The following is a 13821-nucleotide window of genomic DNA, read 5'->3' on the forward strand; positions in this document are numbered from 1 at the left end:
TCAGGAAAACACAGTGCTACAGGAACAGCTGAAAGGGAATTTGAAGTCAAGGGTTTTGTTTAATTTTCCAGAGTGGGGGAAAAAAAAAAGTTTCTCGATGAGAATTTTCTGGGAGGAAAAAAATGGAAGGGGACAGAAAGAAGACAGAGTTGTGTGATTACGCAAAAGTGGAGGGAAACTTGTGCACAAATCACAGTGTGACACCGCATGGGTACCCAATGTGCCATTAAAAGTAAGGGTTGAGATGCCGCGCTCATTCATACACGTTTCACAGTTCTTAGTCCACGCTGCCCTACTCAGGGTGGGTGCACATCATTCCCCAGACACGCATGAGTTCCGTCCTAAAGATGCTCTAACTTCCGTATAAGTGAAGGACACTGTGGACGTCAGTCCAATCTCATGTGTCCCAAACAAGAAGTCACTGCATTAAGAGGAAAACTCTTGACATTTGAATGCAATATTTTTTCAGAGAATAGGATTTTAAAAAAAAAAAAAAAGTAGCTAGAGAGATGGCTCAATGAGATCAATGAGCTTACTGCTCCAGCTTCTAGAAGATCTAGTTCAGTCCCCAGCCACAACGCGGCTCGTCAGTGTCTGTAGCTCCAGGTGCAGGAGACTGTATGCTCTCTTCCAGCCTGAGTGCACCAGACACAGACACAGTGCACAGGCATGCATGCAGGCACAACACACATAAAATGAGAATAAATCTTTAAAAGAGAAAAAAGGACTGAGTTGTATTCTTCTCCAAGACTTCAAACACTAGGTTTTCTCATGGGTAGAAATAAAAATGACTAAGAAAAGAAGGGAGAGAAACCTAAAGGGCCTTGGCCCACTCTTAAAGGCATAGCAAGGTTCAAAGACACTGGAAGAATTAAAACCGTTCAGGGGAGAAAGTGTACGAGATACATAGAGAAGGGAAATGGCAGTATTTGGTAATGATGTTTATCCAGCATATATTATACATAATTCTAAAAATTAATAACCAAAATTTAAAGTTTTAGTCACTGCATAAAAGACTAGACAATGAGTGTCCATTTTTTAACAAAATGATTAATTTTTAAGGAAACTAAAAATAACAAATATTGACTCACTCAGTCAGCAGCAATACAATCTAAATGACCTAAAAACTTTAGAGCACACCAAAACAGCTCATGAAATGCTACTTTAAAAAAATTCCAAAGCTCAAGTGATAAAATGACTAATACTGTTAAAATGGATGTAATTAACCATAAGTGATTCCTTTTAATGAAATAATATAAACAAGTCAAGGAAACGGCACGGAGGGGACAGAGAAACTCAACGCTATCTTTAGTTTTCAGAAGCTCTAAAAGCATTTAATGTAAAATTTTAACAATGTTTTAAAAACTTAATAACTTCCTGAAAACCAGTAATCATGAGTTAAAAATTATTCTGAACTATAAAGTGTGAGTAAGCCAGGAATCGTGGATAAACTCTTCTAAAATAGTGTGCTTCATCAAAAGAGCAGGACAAAGGAGGCGAGGTGGGAGTGGGTCTGTGAGCAGAGGAGCACCCTCATGGAGGCAAAGGGAAGAGGGAAGAGGGAGGGGGTTTGAAGGGGTAACTGGGAAGGGGGAAACCAAAAGAAACTGTGACAAATATTCTCTTATAAAAATATAGATATCCAACACTGTAAAGTGATCATTCAAAAACAGAATGTCTATGGCTGTACACCAAACACTCAGGAAACATGACCAAAAATTGGGTGGAAAGAACACAAAAGAGAAGACAGCTGGAAAGAGTGCTGTGAGTTTACAGGACACAACTTGGTCCCGAACTCATGACCTCCCTGAAGTGCTGGTTAGCTACAAAGGATCCACCATCCTGGGACCATGTTCAGGAGGCCTTAACCTGCAGAGTGTCTACAGCGGGGGTTATCAACCTGTGGGTCATGTCCCCTTTGGGGGGGGCGTGTCAAATTATCTTTTTGCACAGGGATCACCTAAAACCATCTTCATATCAGATATTTAATTATAATTCATAACAGAAACAAAATTACAGTTATGAAGTAGTAACAAAAATAATTCCATGGTTGGGGGTCACCACAACATGAGGGATTATATTAAGTGGTCACAGCAATCAGGAAGGTTGAGAATCACTGGCCTATCGCAAGTGAATGTTTCTTTCAGTGATATAGCTACTGATAAGTTGACTATGTTCGAATAAATAACTCTATACTCACGCTCATCCAAGCAACCATAATAAAATTCAGTGGAACACACACATACACGAACACATACACAGTTACACACAGGACATCAACATAGGAGGGGGGTTGCTGTGAAGAAGAAATACTTCAGCAGAAGAGGGAAGGAATAAGAGAGGATAATGGGGGGATGAAAGCAGTAAAGACAGACACACGTGTATGAAATTGTCAAAAGAGAAAAGCTTTGAAAGGGACTTCAAAGACTACCAGGCTGTTGTCCCGTACACCCATCTGAGGAGTAAAGACTTCACACGGGAGGGAAAAGAAAGAGGAAATATCTATTCTCCCAGATTCTGCACAAGAGGCATTTGAGATGGGAAAGAACCAGAACTTGACAGAAAGAGAGACGTAGTCTCACGTTAAAATAATATAAAAGTTAATAAAATTTTCTTACTACATATAATTTTCTTTGCAACACGAAAGCTGCATAAAACAAGTGGAAATTACCCTAGCCCTCTGATCAGGCACGCGCAGGTGTAGAGATGCCAGTAGTGAGCTACTTAAACAAAGCAGTTTACTAATGGCAGCTGTTCAACATTTCCAACAAATGAGCGCTTGTGCCTCTAATCAGGAACTGGACTTATAGATCAACAATTCTAATTAATACATATTACTGTAACAAGCTTAATCGTGTTTAAAGCATACACAATAAAAATTATCCTTATCTTTAATTTCAAACTATAAAACATGTGTCCCGTTTCTTCTATTCATTTTAGTCACAGACTAGCCCCCAAGTAAATAGTGTACTTTAAATTAGTGTTAGTCAGAACATAGAAGAAAATGCTTTTCAAAAAGAACTCTTAAAGTAGGTCAGTCTAAATCTTGGATTAGTCATAAACTTTTCCAAGTTCCTTTTACTATAAATGTTGATGCCTTACGGGCAAACTACAAAACACCCCTCAAGAAAATACCATCTCGTTTATACCACACCTGCAGCTCCTGAGGCTGAGGGAGCATCTCAGAAGAGTGGGCAAAAAGACTGTAACAGCCAGAGGTCCTGGGCAGACAGCAAAATGATGCTTTCTGGACCTGGTAGGTCTGCAGTCCACAGCAGCTATGACTAAATGCCCCGGACCAAGTCGGCCAAAATACCAGACTGGATGAAGAGACTCACTCTGCCTCCCAACTCAGAATCTACTGGCCACCGATGGCCTCTGTGAGAGAGTGTGGGAGAGTGAGTTTTCTTCAGGGGTTTGAGAGACTACTCAAGCTCCAGCAGATGGCCCTCAGCTAGCAACTAGCTATCTCACAGAGTGGCTTCAGAAAGTTTATAGAGGAGAGAGACAGGGTCTGTGGGGGTAGAAGGGGGAGAAAATGCCTGTGACCTTCATCAAGGGAGGATGGGGGGAAGGAATTAGAAGGGAGTGGATCTGATCAAGGCACATTGCATGCATGTAGAAAATTCAGAAAAAAAATGTAGTTATTGATAACAGTATAACATTACCTTCTTCTTAAAATTTAATGACAAAAAGATTTTTCCATCATTTTACCTGTTTGTAATAATCAAAATTGTAAGTTAGGCTAAACCTTACATTTTTTTTTTCCCAGAAAAATTGGTTGTCTCCTTTCAGACACAGTGTCTTTGCATCTACTCATATACATGTATGCTTAGTGGTCCATTTTAAATCAAATTCTCCCCAAGGTTTTAATAAGAAAGTAGTACCACTGGAGGAATTTACTAGTAAAATAGCTATGTAAGGAGAAACTGAACAACCTACAATTCAACTAGTGTGCTAGAGAACTATGAGAAAAGGTGCTCAACCACAGGGAAATGGAGCAATATAAGAAAGTTGAAGAAAACTTTTTTACTATTACAAACAAACAAACCAACAAACAAGTCTAAGCTAACCCTGCTTGCTGGCTCCAAATGCCCACCCTGTGAGAGAGGGTGTGAAAAGCCATCAGTCACTAACGAATCTCACACAGGGGGCAAAGGAAGCACATACAGGCAATAAATTCTTGGAGACTGACCATGAAGAGCCAGCTCAGCCTGGCCGGGTTTCCTGGCTGCTGGTTCCTCTCCTGCCCTACCCATGTTGAGTTGATGATATAACATTATCCATGAATAACGCTATATGAGCAGACTCCTCAGACCTAGTGAGGAGACTCCAAGTAAATAAGACCACAGTGTTGTAATCCCTGTTCCTCCATTACATAGGTTGTTCCTGGGATGTGCTTTTGTCCCCTTCCCAGGGCATGAAATTTACATCACCCTTCATCTTACCCCTTATCATCATTCGGAATGATGGTTCCAAGCTCAAGTTGTCCTTGTGACTAGATACAGCTTCAACTAATGTGACCATGCCCTCCTGACTGTATACAACTTGATCAAGTAAGCTTTGCTGACATGACCTTGCTGAACCTTCAGAATATAAACTAATTCCCTGAATAAAGTTGGCTATTGCAGGAGACCAACCTCCCAGGTTCACACTGTCAAATAGAGTGGCTACAAGTCATAATCTTCTGGAGACCTGAAGCAAGGATCTGGGACAAACACTTATTAAGACTTGCTCTCAGGAGACCCCAGTAAACCCAGTAAGCAAAGCAGAGAACACGATTGAGAGAGAACACCCCAGTAGGGTCATAAAACGAGGTATCTCCCCTTTGGGCTCTGTCCTGTCAGTAGGATGGAAGCACGGACTTCATCTCAGAGCTTATGTAGGACAATGTTCTCATACTAAGTCACATACAAATTGTGAGGTTGTGGGGCACATATGTAAGGAAGCAGACTGTCTTAGTACAGTCCCCTTAGTGACTGTGAGCTATTAGCACTAGCTGTGCAGGGCCAGGAAGATGATGTAAGAATAGGGGACCAAGGCTGGTAAAGGGTGTTGAGGGAGCAGGGTATGGTAGCAACCGATTCCCAGCTCACCTCCCCAGCTGTCAGAACTTCAGAATATAAGTCACTACCGCACTGTTTTCCTTCCCAACACTTACTGAGGGGGAAAAAAAAAAAACTTAGAAAACACACTAAGTTGTGAAGAACATTTCAGCTCCTTCTGGACAAACGGAAGAATCACAGCTAAGAGGGTGAATCTTAGACACTCACTGACTGGTGATCCGTTAACATTCAAAATGGTATGGACTAGATAAAAGAACAAGACCAAACCCTGGACGGTCCGCTGGGTAAACTATGGGGTCATCTGAGAACACAGACCAACTGAATATGTAGTGTCCAACATTGAATTATAAAATAAATCAATGGGCATAGTAGATAACAGGTTGGCCAAAACCCAAGTCTGTGGATACGAGGAATAAAAGAATGATAGAAATGATACATAATATGAAAGACAGTCGTGACATGTGATTGATACACATGTTAAAATTATAGGGATGCAGGCTATTTCACCTCATAAAGCTAGTGCTTCACTGAAATGAAGTAGCTCAATTTTATTCCTAATTTAAATATTTTTTCAAAGGTTAGACCTAAGAGCCCATTGCCTTTGAACCTCTGTCAGGATAAAATTAAGCAGAGTCCAGAAACATGATTTCTGGACCTTATCCATCACAGTGAAAGAAGCCCAAAGACCTGGACATATCAAGTGTGATGCAGACTCTAGTCACCAACATCGGTGCAGGCCAGCTGATCCCCAGATCAACTGTTAGTCATTAATGCAGCATGATGTGTTTCCAGCTTGGCGAGACATTTAAACCCTCCAGCTTCATATCCCTCATGATTGAAAACCAGTGGGGTGGGGAGCACTGCAGCCAGCCCCAAGAGAACCCAAAGAAAGCCCAGGAGGAACAAAGTCTTGGGGCGATTACAGCAGTAACTAACTAGATTAATATAAGCAGATGAAATTGGAGTATGGTGTAAGTGTAAGTGTGTGTGTGTGTGTGTGTGTGTGTGTGTGTGTGTGTGTGTGTGTGTGTGCGCGCACGCGCATTCACTGATAGGAACACATTTTAGCCCTCTGGTGTGTTTGGGCAAAATTTGCTTATGGTAGAATACCTTGGTTTTAATAACCATCAGTTGAATAGAGCAGCACTGTCCCGTAGGAATCCAAAGAGCAAGCGTGCTTCCATAACCTCTGCTTGTTGTGGTTTTTTAAAGTAAATTCTCTTGGAGTCATGGGTGGGATGAACAGGGAAATGAAATAACCAAATCTAAGGTTAGTCCAACATATCCGTGCTCCAAGCCTCTGAGGTTTCATTTTGTTTTTCTTACAGAAACTGTTCAAGCCTCTTCAGTTCAGCATTATCTATGCAATTTCCATAATTATATAGGTGATAAATCATCTTGCTGAGCACAGAGCCCACACAGTTATCAAGATGCTTAACACATTCCGAATTATCAAATGAACATCCATTTTTTTCACAGTACACAGTTAATCTTCAAAACAATGGAGAAATAAAGACTAACCTGGGCCATTTAAATACTGTGTAAGAGAACAGTGCAGTCGGACAATAATAGGCTCTGTTCGAACCACTTCCCAAGCCACAGCAATCTCCTCCTGCACAAACATAGTGAGAGAATAAGTTTGGCTTCTTTTAGACATCTAAATAAAAAAATAATAATACCCAAATTTTAAACTTAGGATAATGGAATATATACAATATAAAGGTCTAGGAATTATTTCAAAGAGTAGTATTTTGTGAAAAGAAGGCCAAAAGATTCATTTTGCCTTTATATATGACAATAAAAAGGAGAACTTATATAATGAAGTGCTATAATTAAAACAGACATTTTACAATATATGGAAAACAATGAGAAAGATCTATTATCTCAGCTTCATTGATCAGTCTTCATAAATCACTTTAACAGCAACAGTATGAAATGGTGCTATAAAATAATTCAAAACTGAGTTTCTTTCAATAAGGATAAATGCACATGAAATGTGCCAGTCATATTATAGAAACTGATACTTACATCCAGAAAGCTGACATCAATGTGCAGATCAATATCTACATCATCGATAGCGCCATATTCCCTGAAAGCAAAGATTAACATGAGTGTTTTCATTTTCCCTAGTGGTACGTGACTAGTTATTTTAATTAAAAGTGGAGCCACTAATTCTCATTGCTGACTTTTCAGATCAGAAGTGACCTTGGATATAAGTAAACTAATTTAGTTTACTTATATTGCCATTTTTTCACCTATTTATACTTCAGAGTACACACACACAATTCAAGAGTTGCTTGGTTCATGGTACCAAATAGTCCAGTAGTCTCCTCTTTGTGACTGCTCCAATATCACCAACCACTCAGAGAAAAAGGAACTGATCTTAACTGCAAGAAAGCAGTTTCTGATAGAAGGAGGTAAGGGGACACACAATAAAATGGTAATGGATTCTTCTTCTGCCTCAAACATGGGTAGCTTGGAGACTGGTCCAGGTGCTGTTACGCACACAGCACTGTATCAAGCGTACACAGGGCCCCCAATGGAGGAGCTAGAGAAAGTACCCAAGGAGCTAAAGGGGTCTGCAACCCTATAGGAGGGACAACAATATGAACTAACCAGCACCCCCAGAGCTCATGTCCCTAGCTGCATATGCAGCAGAGGATGGCCTAGTTGGCCATCAATGGGAGGAGAGGCCCTTGGTCTTAAGATGATATGCCCCAGTATAGGGGAATGCCAGGGCCAGGAAGTGGGAGTGGATGGGTTGGGGAGCAGGGTTGGGGCGGGGGAGGATATAGGGGACTTTCAGGATAGCATCTGAAATATAAATGAAGAAAATATCTAATTTAAAAAAAAAAAAAAAAGAGTATCGGTAGCCATGAGTCTGACACAGCAACAGGCAACTAAGCAGTGACAGGCTGACCCATATGGAGGCATTATAGCCAATTCAGTTTGGGATTGTCTTGGTGCCCTTCTTTCCTTCTATACATATGCTAACCCAGCAGTCTGCCCATGAGCTGTAGCCCTGGGCCACAGGAAGGCATTATGCAAACCAACTTCTGTCAGGCAGTGGTGGCGCACACCTTTAATTCCAGCACTTGGGAGGCAGAGGCAGGTGGATTTCTGAGTTTGAGCCCAGTCTGGTCTACACAGTGAGTTCCAGGAAAGCCAGGGCTACACAGAGAAACCCTGCCTTGAAAAACCAAACAGGAAAAAAGAAAAGAAAACCAACTTTTGTAGAGCATACAGCATAGTTTTTAATTTAACAAAATTAGGTTTTCCTCGAGGGGTTGGTGATACTGGCGCCGTCACATAGGCAAGAATACTGTAGCTCAGGGAACTGGTACTATTTGGTACCATGGACCCAGCAACTCTTGAATTTATGTATGCAAGTGTGTGTGTGAATGAAAACAAAGAATAACAGTTTTAATATTCTTCATATATATGTCTATATGTTTATGTGGTAATACAATTATTCTGAAGTTATGAATTAGGATAAAGGATCAGGGATAAAATATGAAAATAACCAAAAGTATAGAATATACAATACCTAAATCTAGGTCATAACTGGAGGAGAATGTCCTCAGTATTTTATATACATGTGATGCTTTAATGTCCACTAAACAAGGGCTGGAGAGATGGGCAAACCTGGAGTGTGTTTACTAACTATACATGAAACCCTACAACTAATCCTGAAACCCTGTGTTATATGAGAAAGAAGGGGAGGAGAGGGGGGGAAGGGAGAAAGAATTGAGGTAGGGATAAAGAGGGCAAATCCAGAAATATAACAGAAACTAATACTATTTTCACTATATTTGCCTATATCTTATAAAGTAACAACACATTACAGCTCTGTGGCTACTTGATAGAATAATAGGACAGCAGTATTTGTCAGTCATTTGTACAAACATTAAACTGGCCCAATAGCCAATAACTACGACTTTATTTCACTTTATAATGAATACCAGTTTAAAGATCAGTGAATGATACCATCAGGTCCCTGTGAACTGAACAATTTAACATTAATATTAATGAAGAAATTGATAAACAGGTAAGTGAAAAAGTTGTCAAGTGGAGAACTGCAAAGTCAATGGGTTATACTACACTACCTCCTAGCAACACTCGGGCCAGTGACTTACTGAACGCAGTGGGCCACACACATAAAAACATCAATGCAGGATGGGTACCTGTTGAAATAGGTTCTAGTGGAAGAGGGACGAAATGAAGAAAGAGGATGGAAATAACTAAAATTCATTAGATGAATAATGAGGCTGTCAAACAACTTAAAAAGTCTGTGGGATGTTTATCAACACATACCCAAATCCAAGCCTGTGTGTAGTATGTAAAACACAAAGCAGACACTCAATACAATTGTTGTGTATTATACAAATTAATAATGCAAATGTAGTCTATGATTATGGCATGTTTACAGGCTTGCGAGTATAAAATTTATGACTGAATGGTCATATGATTTAATTTACATAATTTGTATAGCCTAATAAATAAAAGAACCCTGCAGGATCCTTTGGTAATTTTTGTTTTCATAAACAAAAAAGCATAAAGGTAAATATAATAATTTAACCACTTAACTTTTCTCCTTAAAAAGTATGTTCTAACAATAGGAACTAACCAGCACCCCCAGAGCTCATGTCTCTAGCTGCATATGTAGCAGAAGATGGCCTATTCGGCCATCATTGGGAAGAGAGGCCCCTTGGTCTTGCAAACTTTATATGCCCCAGTACAGGGGAAGGCCAGGGCCAAGAAGTGGGAGTGGGTGGGTAGGGGAGCAGGGGCGGGGGGAGGGTATAGGGGACTTTGGGGAAAGCATTTGAAATGTAAATGAAGAAAATATCTAATAAAAAAAAAGTATGTTCTACCATGGAGCACATTTTGTTAAGTTTCTTAGGAAATAAATTTTAAGTTTTTCATGCTAACATTTTGAAAACTAATTATTGACACAAAAATGTTCTTCACAAAAAAATGGTGCATATTTTGTATGAAATTATACATCAAACGACAAAAATAAGAATCAAGTAAATAAATTTTCTTCATGCCTCTACGTTCTGGGTACAGAAAATTTTCTGTGCTGATCAAGAAAACAAGCATGTTAGGAACGTTCAGAGAGAGTCATCCTTTGCTACACACTTAATTTTGTCTCTTCTATTTCTTGTCTGCAACTACTTTGAAAAAGCAAAATCCATTTCTACTTTATTGCATATTAGAAACAGGCCCAAAGCTCATAATTTAATGACCGTGAGCACAGACAAATGGTTCATGAATATCACAGACGCCAAGTTATACCTGTAAAAGGCCATTCAATGCAGTTACATGTGTGTTGTGTTGAAGAAGATACCCCCATAGTCTAGCACAGTGGTGATGCTCTTTGGGAAGGCTTAGGCAGTGTAGGTTTGTGGGAAGAAGTATGTCATTGGAGGTATTAGACTTCAAGTGTTTAATGTGATTTCAAATGCTCTTTGTGTGTCTCTTGTTTGGCATGAGTGGTCGGCTTCTACAGCCAGCTCTCTGGATGAATATCCTTGCAACCAAGCCTGACATGAATTTGATCCCTAGGAGCCATATGGTGGAAGGAAAGAATCAACACCTCCTAGGGAACCCTTAGACCTCCACAGGCAAATGACCACAGGCATATGTCCTTTTCTTACATCATCTACGTTTCCATGGTGTTTTGTAATGTTCAGTAAAGATTATGTCTAGAAGATCTCCTCTACCTTACCCTCTCAGGCATCAAAGAATGTTTGTATGAACAGTGTCCATTTTAAGATCATTTTATTTAGAAAGGTATACATTTTATAAAAACACATACCTAGCCAGTATTCAGAATGGTGACACTATTATATAGCAGCAATAGATCAAATATGCAAAATTAACTCAGCATTATCAGAGAGCACTTTTCTTCCAGGTTGGTTTCAAACACATGGCTCTCCTGATTCAGCTTCCTAGTGTGAGATTGCAGTCCTGAGTCTCCTCGCCTGGAGAGAATGTGTTGGCTAGTCTTATGTTAACTTGACACAGAGTTATCGGGAAGTAGAGGGAACCTCAATTGAGCAAATAACTCCCTAAGACCCAGCTGTAGGGCAATTTCTTAGTGATTAATGGGCCATGGCCCAGCCCATTTAATGGGTGAGGTTATCCTTGGATTGGTAGTCTTGCGTTCTATAAAAATGAAAGCTGAGCCAACTCAACTAGCAGTAGCAAGCCAGTAAGCAACACTCCTCCATGGCCTCTACATCAGCTTCTTCCTCCTAGATCCTGCCCTGCTTGATTTGCTGTCCTGACCCACTTCAATGATGAACAGTGATATGGAAGTGTAAGCCAAATAAATCCTTTCCTCCCCAACTTGCTTTATGGTCATAAAGCTTTGTCATAGCAATAGAAACCCTAATCAAGACACCAGGCATCACTACTTTTGCTTAAATCCCTCTCTAATCTTCATATATGGTACATAAAAGATGTTTTCTTGTTATTTCTCTTCTTCAATACGATTAGCTCTTTCTGTGTTGTTTTTCAAAATCATGCATTTAAATGGTTGCAATTAAAGTCTAACAAGTGTGAAACAAATAAAACTCTTGTGATGCATTTGATTGTTTTGCACCATAAATAGGACAAGAATGTTTCCTTTGAAAGAAATTTCTGCATTCTTGTATTCTCATAACAAAAATTTCTGTAATTATGAAGTCAAATGCATGGAATGACTTATTTGAGACTCTCAACATCTATTTAACTGATGTTTAAGGGATCAGAACTACTTGCAATCACAATGGGCAATCTATCAAGGGTACTGCTTCCCTTTTCTTCTTCACCACCACACATCCTCTTCCTCTCCTCCATACAATTCCATTAGTAGAATACGTGAGCTTGTGTTAGCTTGAAGACTGTGGTTAAGAGTCAGGTACTACTCAGCTATGAAATAAATTTATGAAATTAAAACCAATGAATTTATGAAATTCCTTGGCAAATGGATGGATCTGGAAGATATCATCCTGAGTGAGGTAACCCAATCACAAAAGAACACATATAATATGCACTCACTGATAAGTGGGTATTAGCCCAGAAACTTAGAATACCCAAGATACAATTTGCAAAACACAAGAAACTCAAGAAGAAGGAAGACCAAAGTGTGGATACTTTTTCCTACTTAGAATGGGGAAGAAAAATACCCATGGAAGGAGTTACAGAGCCAAAGTTCGGAGCTGAGACAGAAGGAAGGACCATCCAGAGACTGCCCAACCCGGTGATCCATCCCATAAACAGCCACCAAACCCAGACGCTATTGCATATGCCAGCAAGATTTTGCTGACAAGACCCTGATATAGCTGTCTCTTGCGAGGCTATGCCACTGCCTGGCAAATACAGAAGTGGATGCTCACTGTCATCTATTGGATGGAACACAGGGCCCCCAATGAAGGAGCTAGAGAAAGTACCCAAGGAGCTAAAGGGGTCTGCAACCCTATAGGAGGAACAACATGAACTAACCAGTACCCCCTAGAGCTTGTGTCTCTAGCTGCAAATGTAGCAGAAGATGGCCTACTAGGCCATCAATGGGAGGAGAGGCCCTTCGTCTTGTGAAGATGATATGCCCCAGTACAGGGGAATGCCAGGGCCAGGAAGGGGGAGTGGCTGGGTTGGAGAGCAGGGTGGGGGGAGGGTATAGGGGACTTTTGGGATAGCATTTGAAATGTAAATGAAGAAAATATCTAATTTAAAAAAAAAAGAGTCAGGGAGGAAAGATACAGACATAACGCAAAATCCTAATCCATGAAAGATTCGCTGTAAGCAGCTTAAGAACCCAATAGAAAAGGCTGATCAGCAGGTAGCATGGTTAATTTTAAAACCATGCATTATGACAATTAAGATAATTATTATTCTGTATATGATTTCTTAGAGTGTTTTTAAGTAAAAACTTAGTTTCTTCTCTTTTTATGATACTGACTTTCTAAAGGAAATGAGAAGGTACAGGTACTCAGCTTCACCATGGCAGAGTCCTAGTGCATAACCGTAAAGAGGCAATTAGCAGTGCTGTCAGGGCACATCACTGAAAATGGGCACAGGAGAGTTTGTTTGTATGTCATAATTCAGAGCTCATGAATGGCACTGTGCATATGCAACATCATTTCTGTGCTGATGCCCTTTTCACATAATGCTAGTAATTTCATGTTTTCCATGGAGAGACTCTAAGCATGATTACAGTTTGTCCAGATGGGATGACCTAGTTATCAAGACCTCTTCTGTGCCTGAATAACTTTCCACTGGTCTCAACAACAGAGGGAGAAGGAGAGAGGGAGGGAGGGAAGGAGGGTAGCAGGTGCATGGCAAGCCTTGAAGAGCAAGGCAGACAGGAGCACTGCCCCTTGTCTTCAGCACCAGTTCTTGCCTCTTTGATCCTTCCTTGCATTTCTGCTCTGGCAGCCTTCGATGATGGACTATATAGTGTAAGCAGAAATAAGCTCTTCCCCAAGGAAAAAAAAATGCTCACAAGATACTCAAATATATATTTACATATATTTAATATGTATACTATATTGAATATAAGAATATGCTGGTTTTCCTTTCTCTATAAACCCAGTTTGTTAATTATACTGTTACAATAGTTACAACAACTTGATTTAAATTTACTGTGAACAGATTTATTATAACAACATTTTAGATATCTAACTTTCACTTAATAACTCTCAGAACCATCTATTTTATATGCACAATTGTACCACAGGTTACTTGGGAAATAAATGTTTACTGTTAC

At 39.9% G+C, this 13821-nt stretch overlaps 1 protein-coding gene across 2 annotated transcripts in view; it reads right to left on the minus strand.

Moving 5' to 3' along the window:
• Positions 1 to 13821, minus strand: part of Parp8 (poly(ADP-ribose) polymerase family member 8) — a 167590-nt gene that overhangs the window by 49769 nt on the left and 104000 nt on the right. For both annotated transcript variants that reach the window (XM_021208723.2, XM_029543922.1), the window contains 2 exons: positions 7095 to 7155; positions 6588 to 6678 (listed from right to left, as the gene is read on the minus strand). In XM_021208723.2, the coding sequence (XP_021064382.1) occupies positions 6588 to 6678; positions 7095 to 7155 (152 nt within the window). The remainder of the gene's footprint in view (positions 1 to 6587; positions 6679 to 7094; positions 7156 to 13821) is intronic.

The sequence above is a fragment of the Mus pahari genome, chromosome 11 (genome assembly GCF_900095145.1).
Source record: "Mus pahari chromosome 11, PAHARI_EIJ_v1.1, whole genome shotgun sequence".
In the NCBI taxonomy this organism is placed as follows: domain Eukaryota; kingdom Metazoa; phylum Chordata; class Mammalia; order Rodentia; family Muridae; genus Mus; species Mus pahari.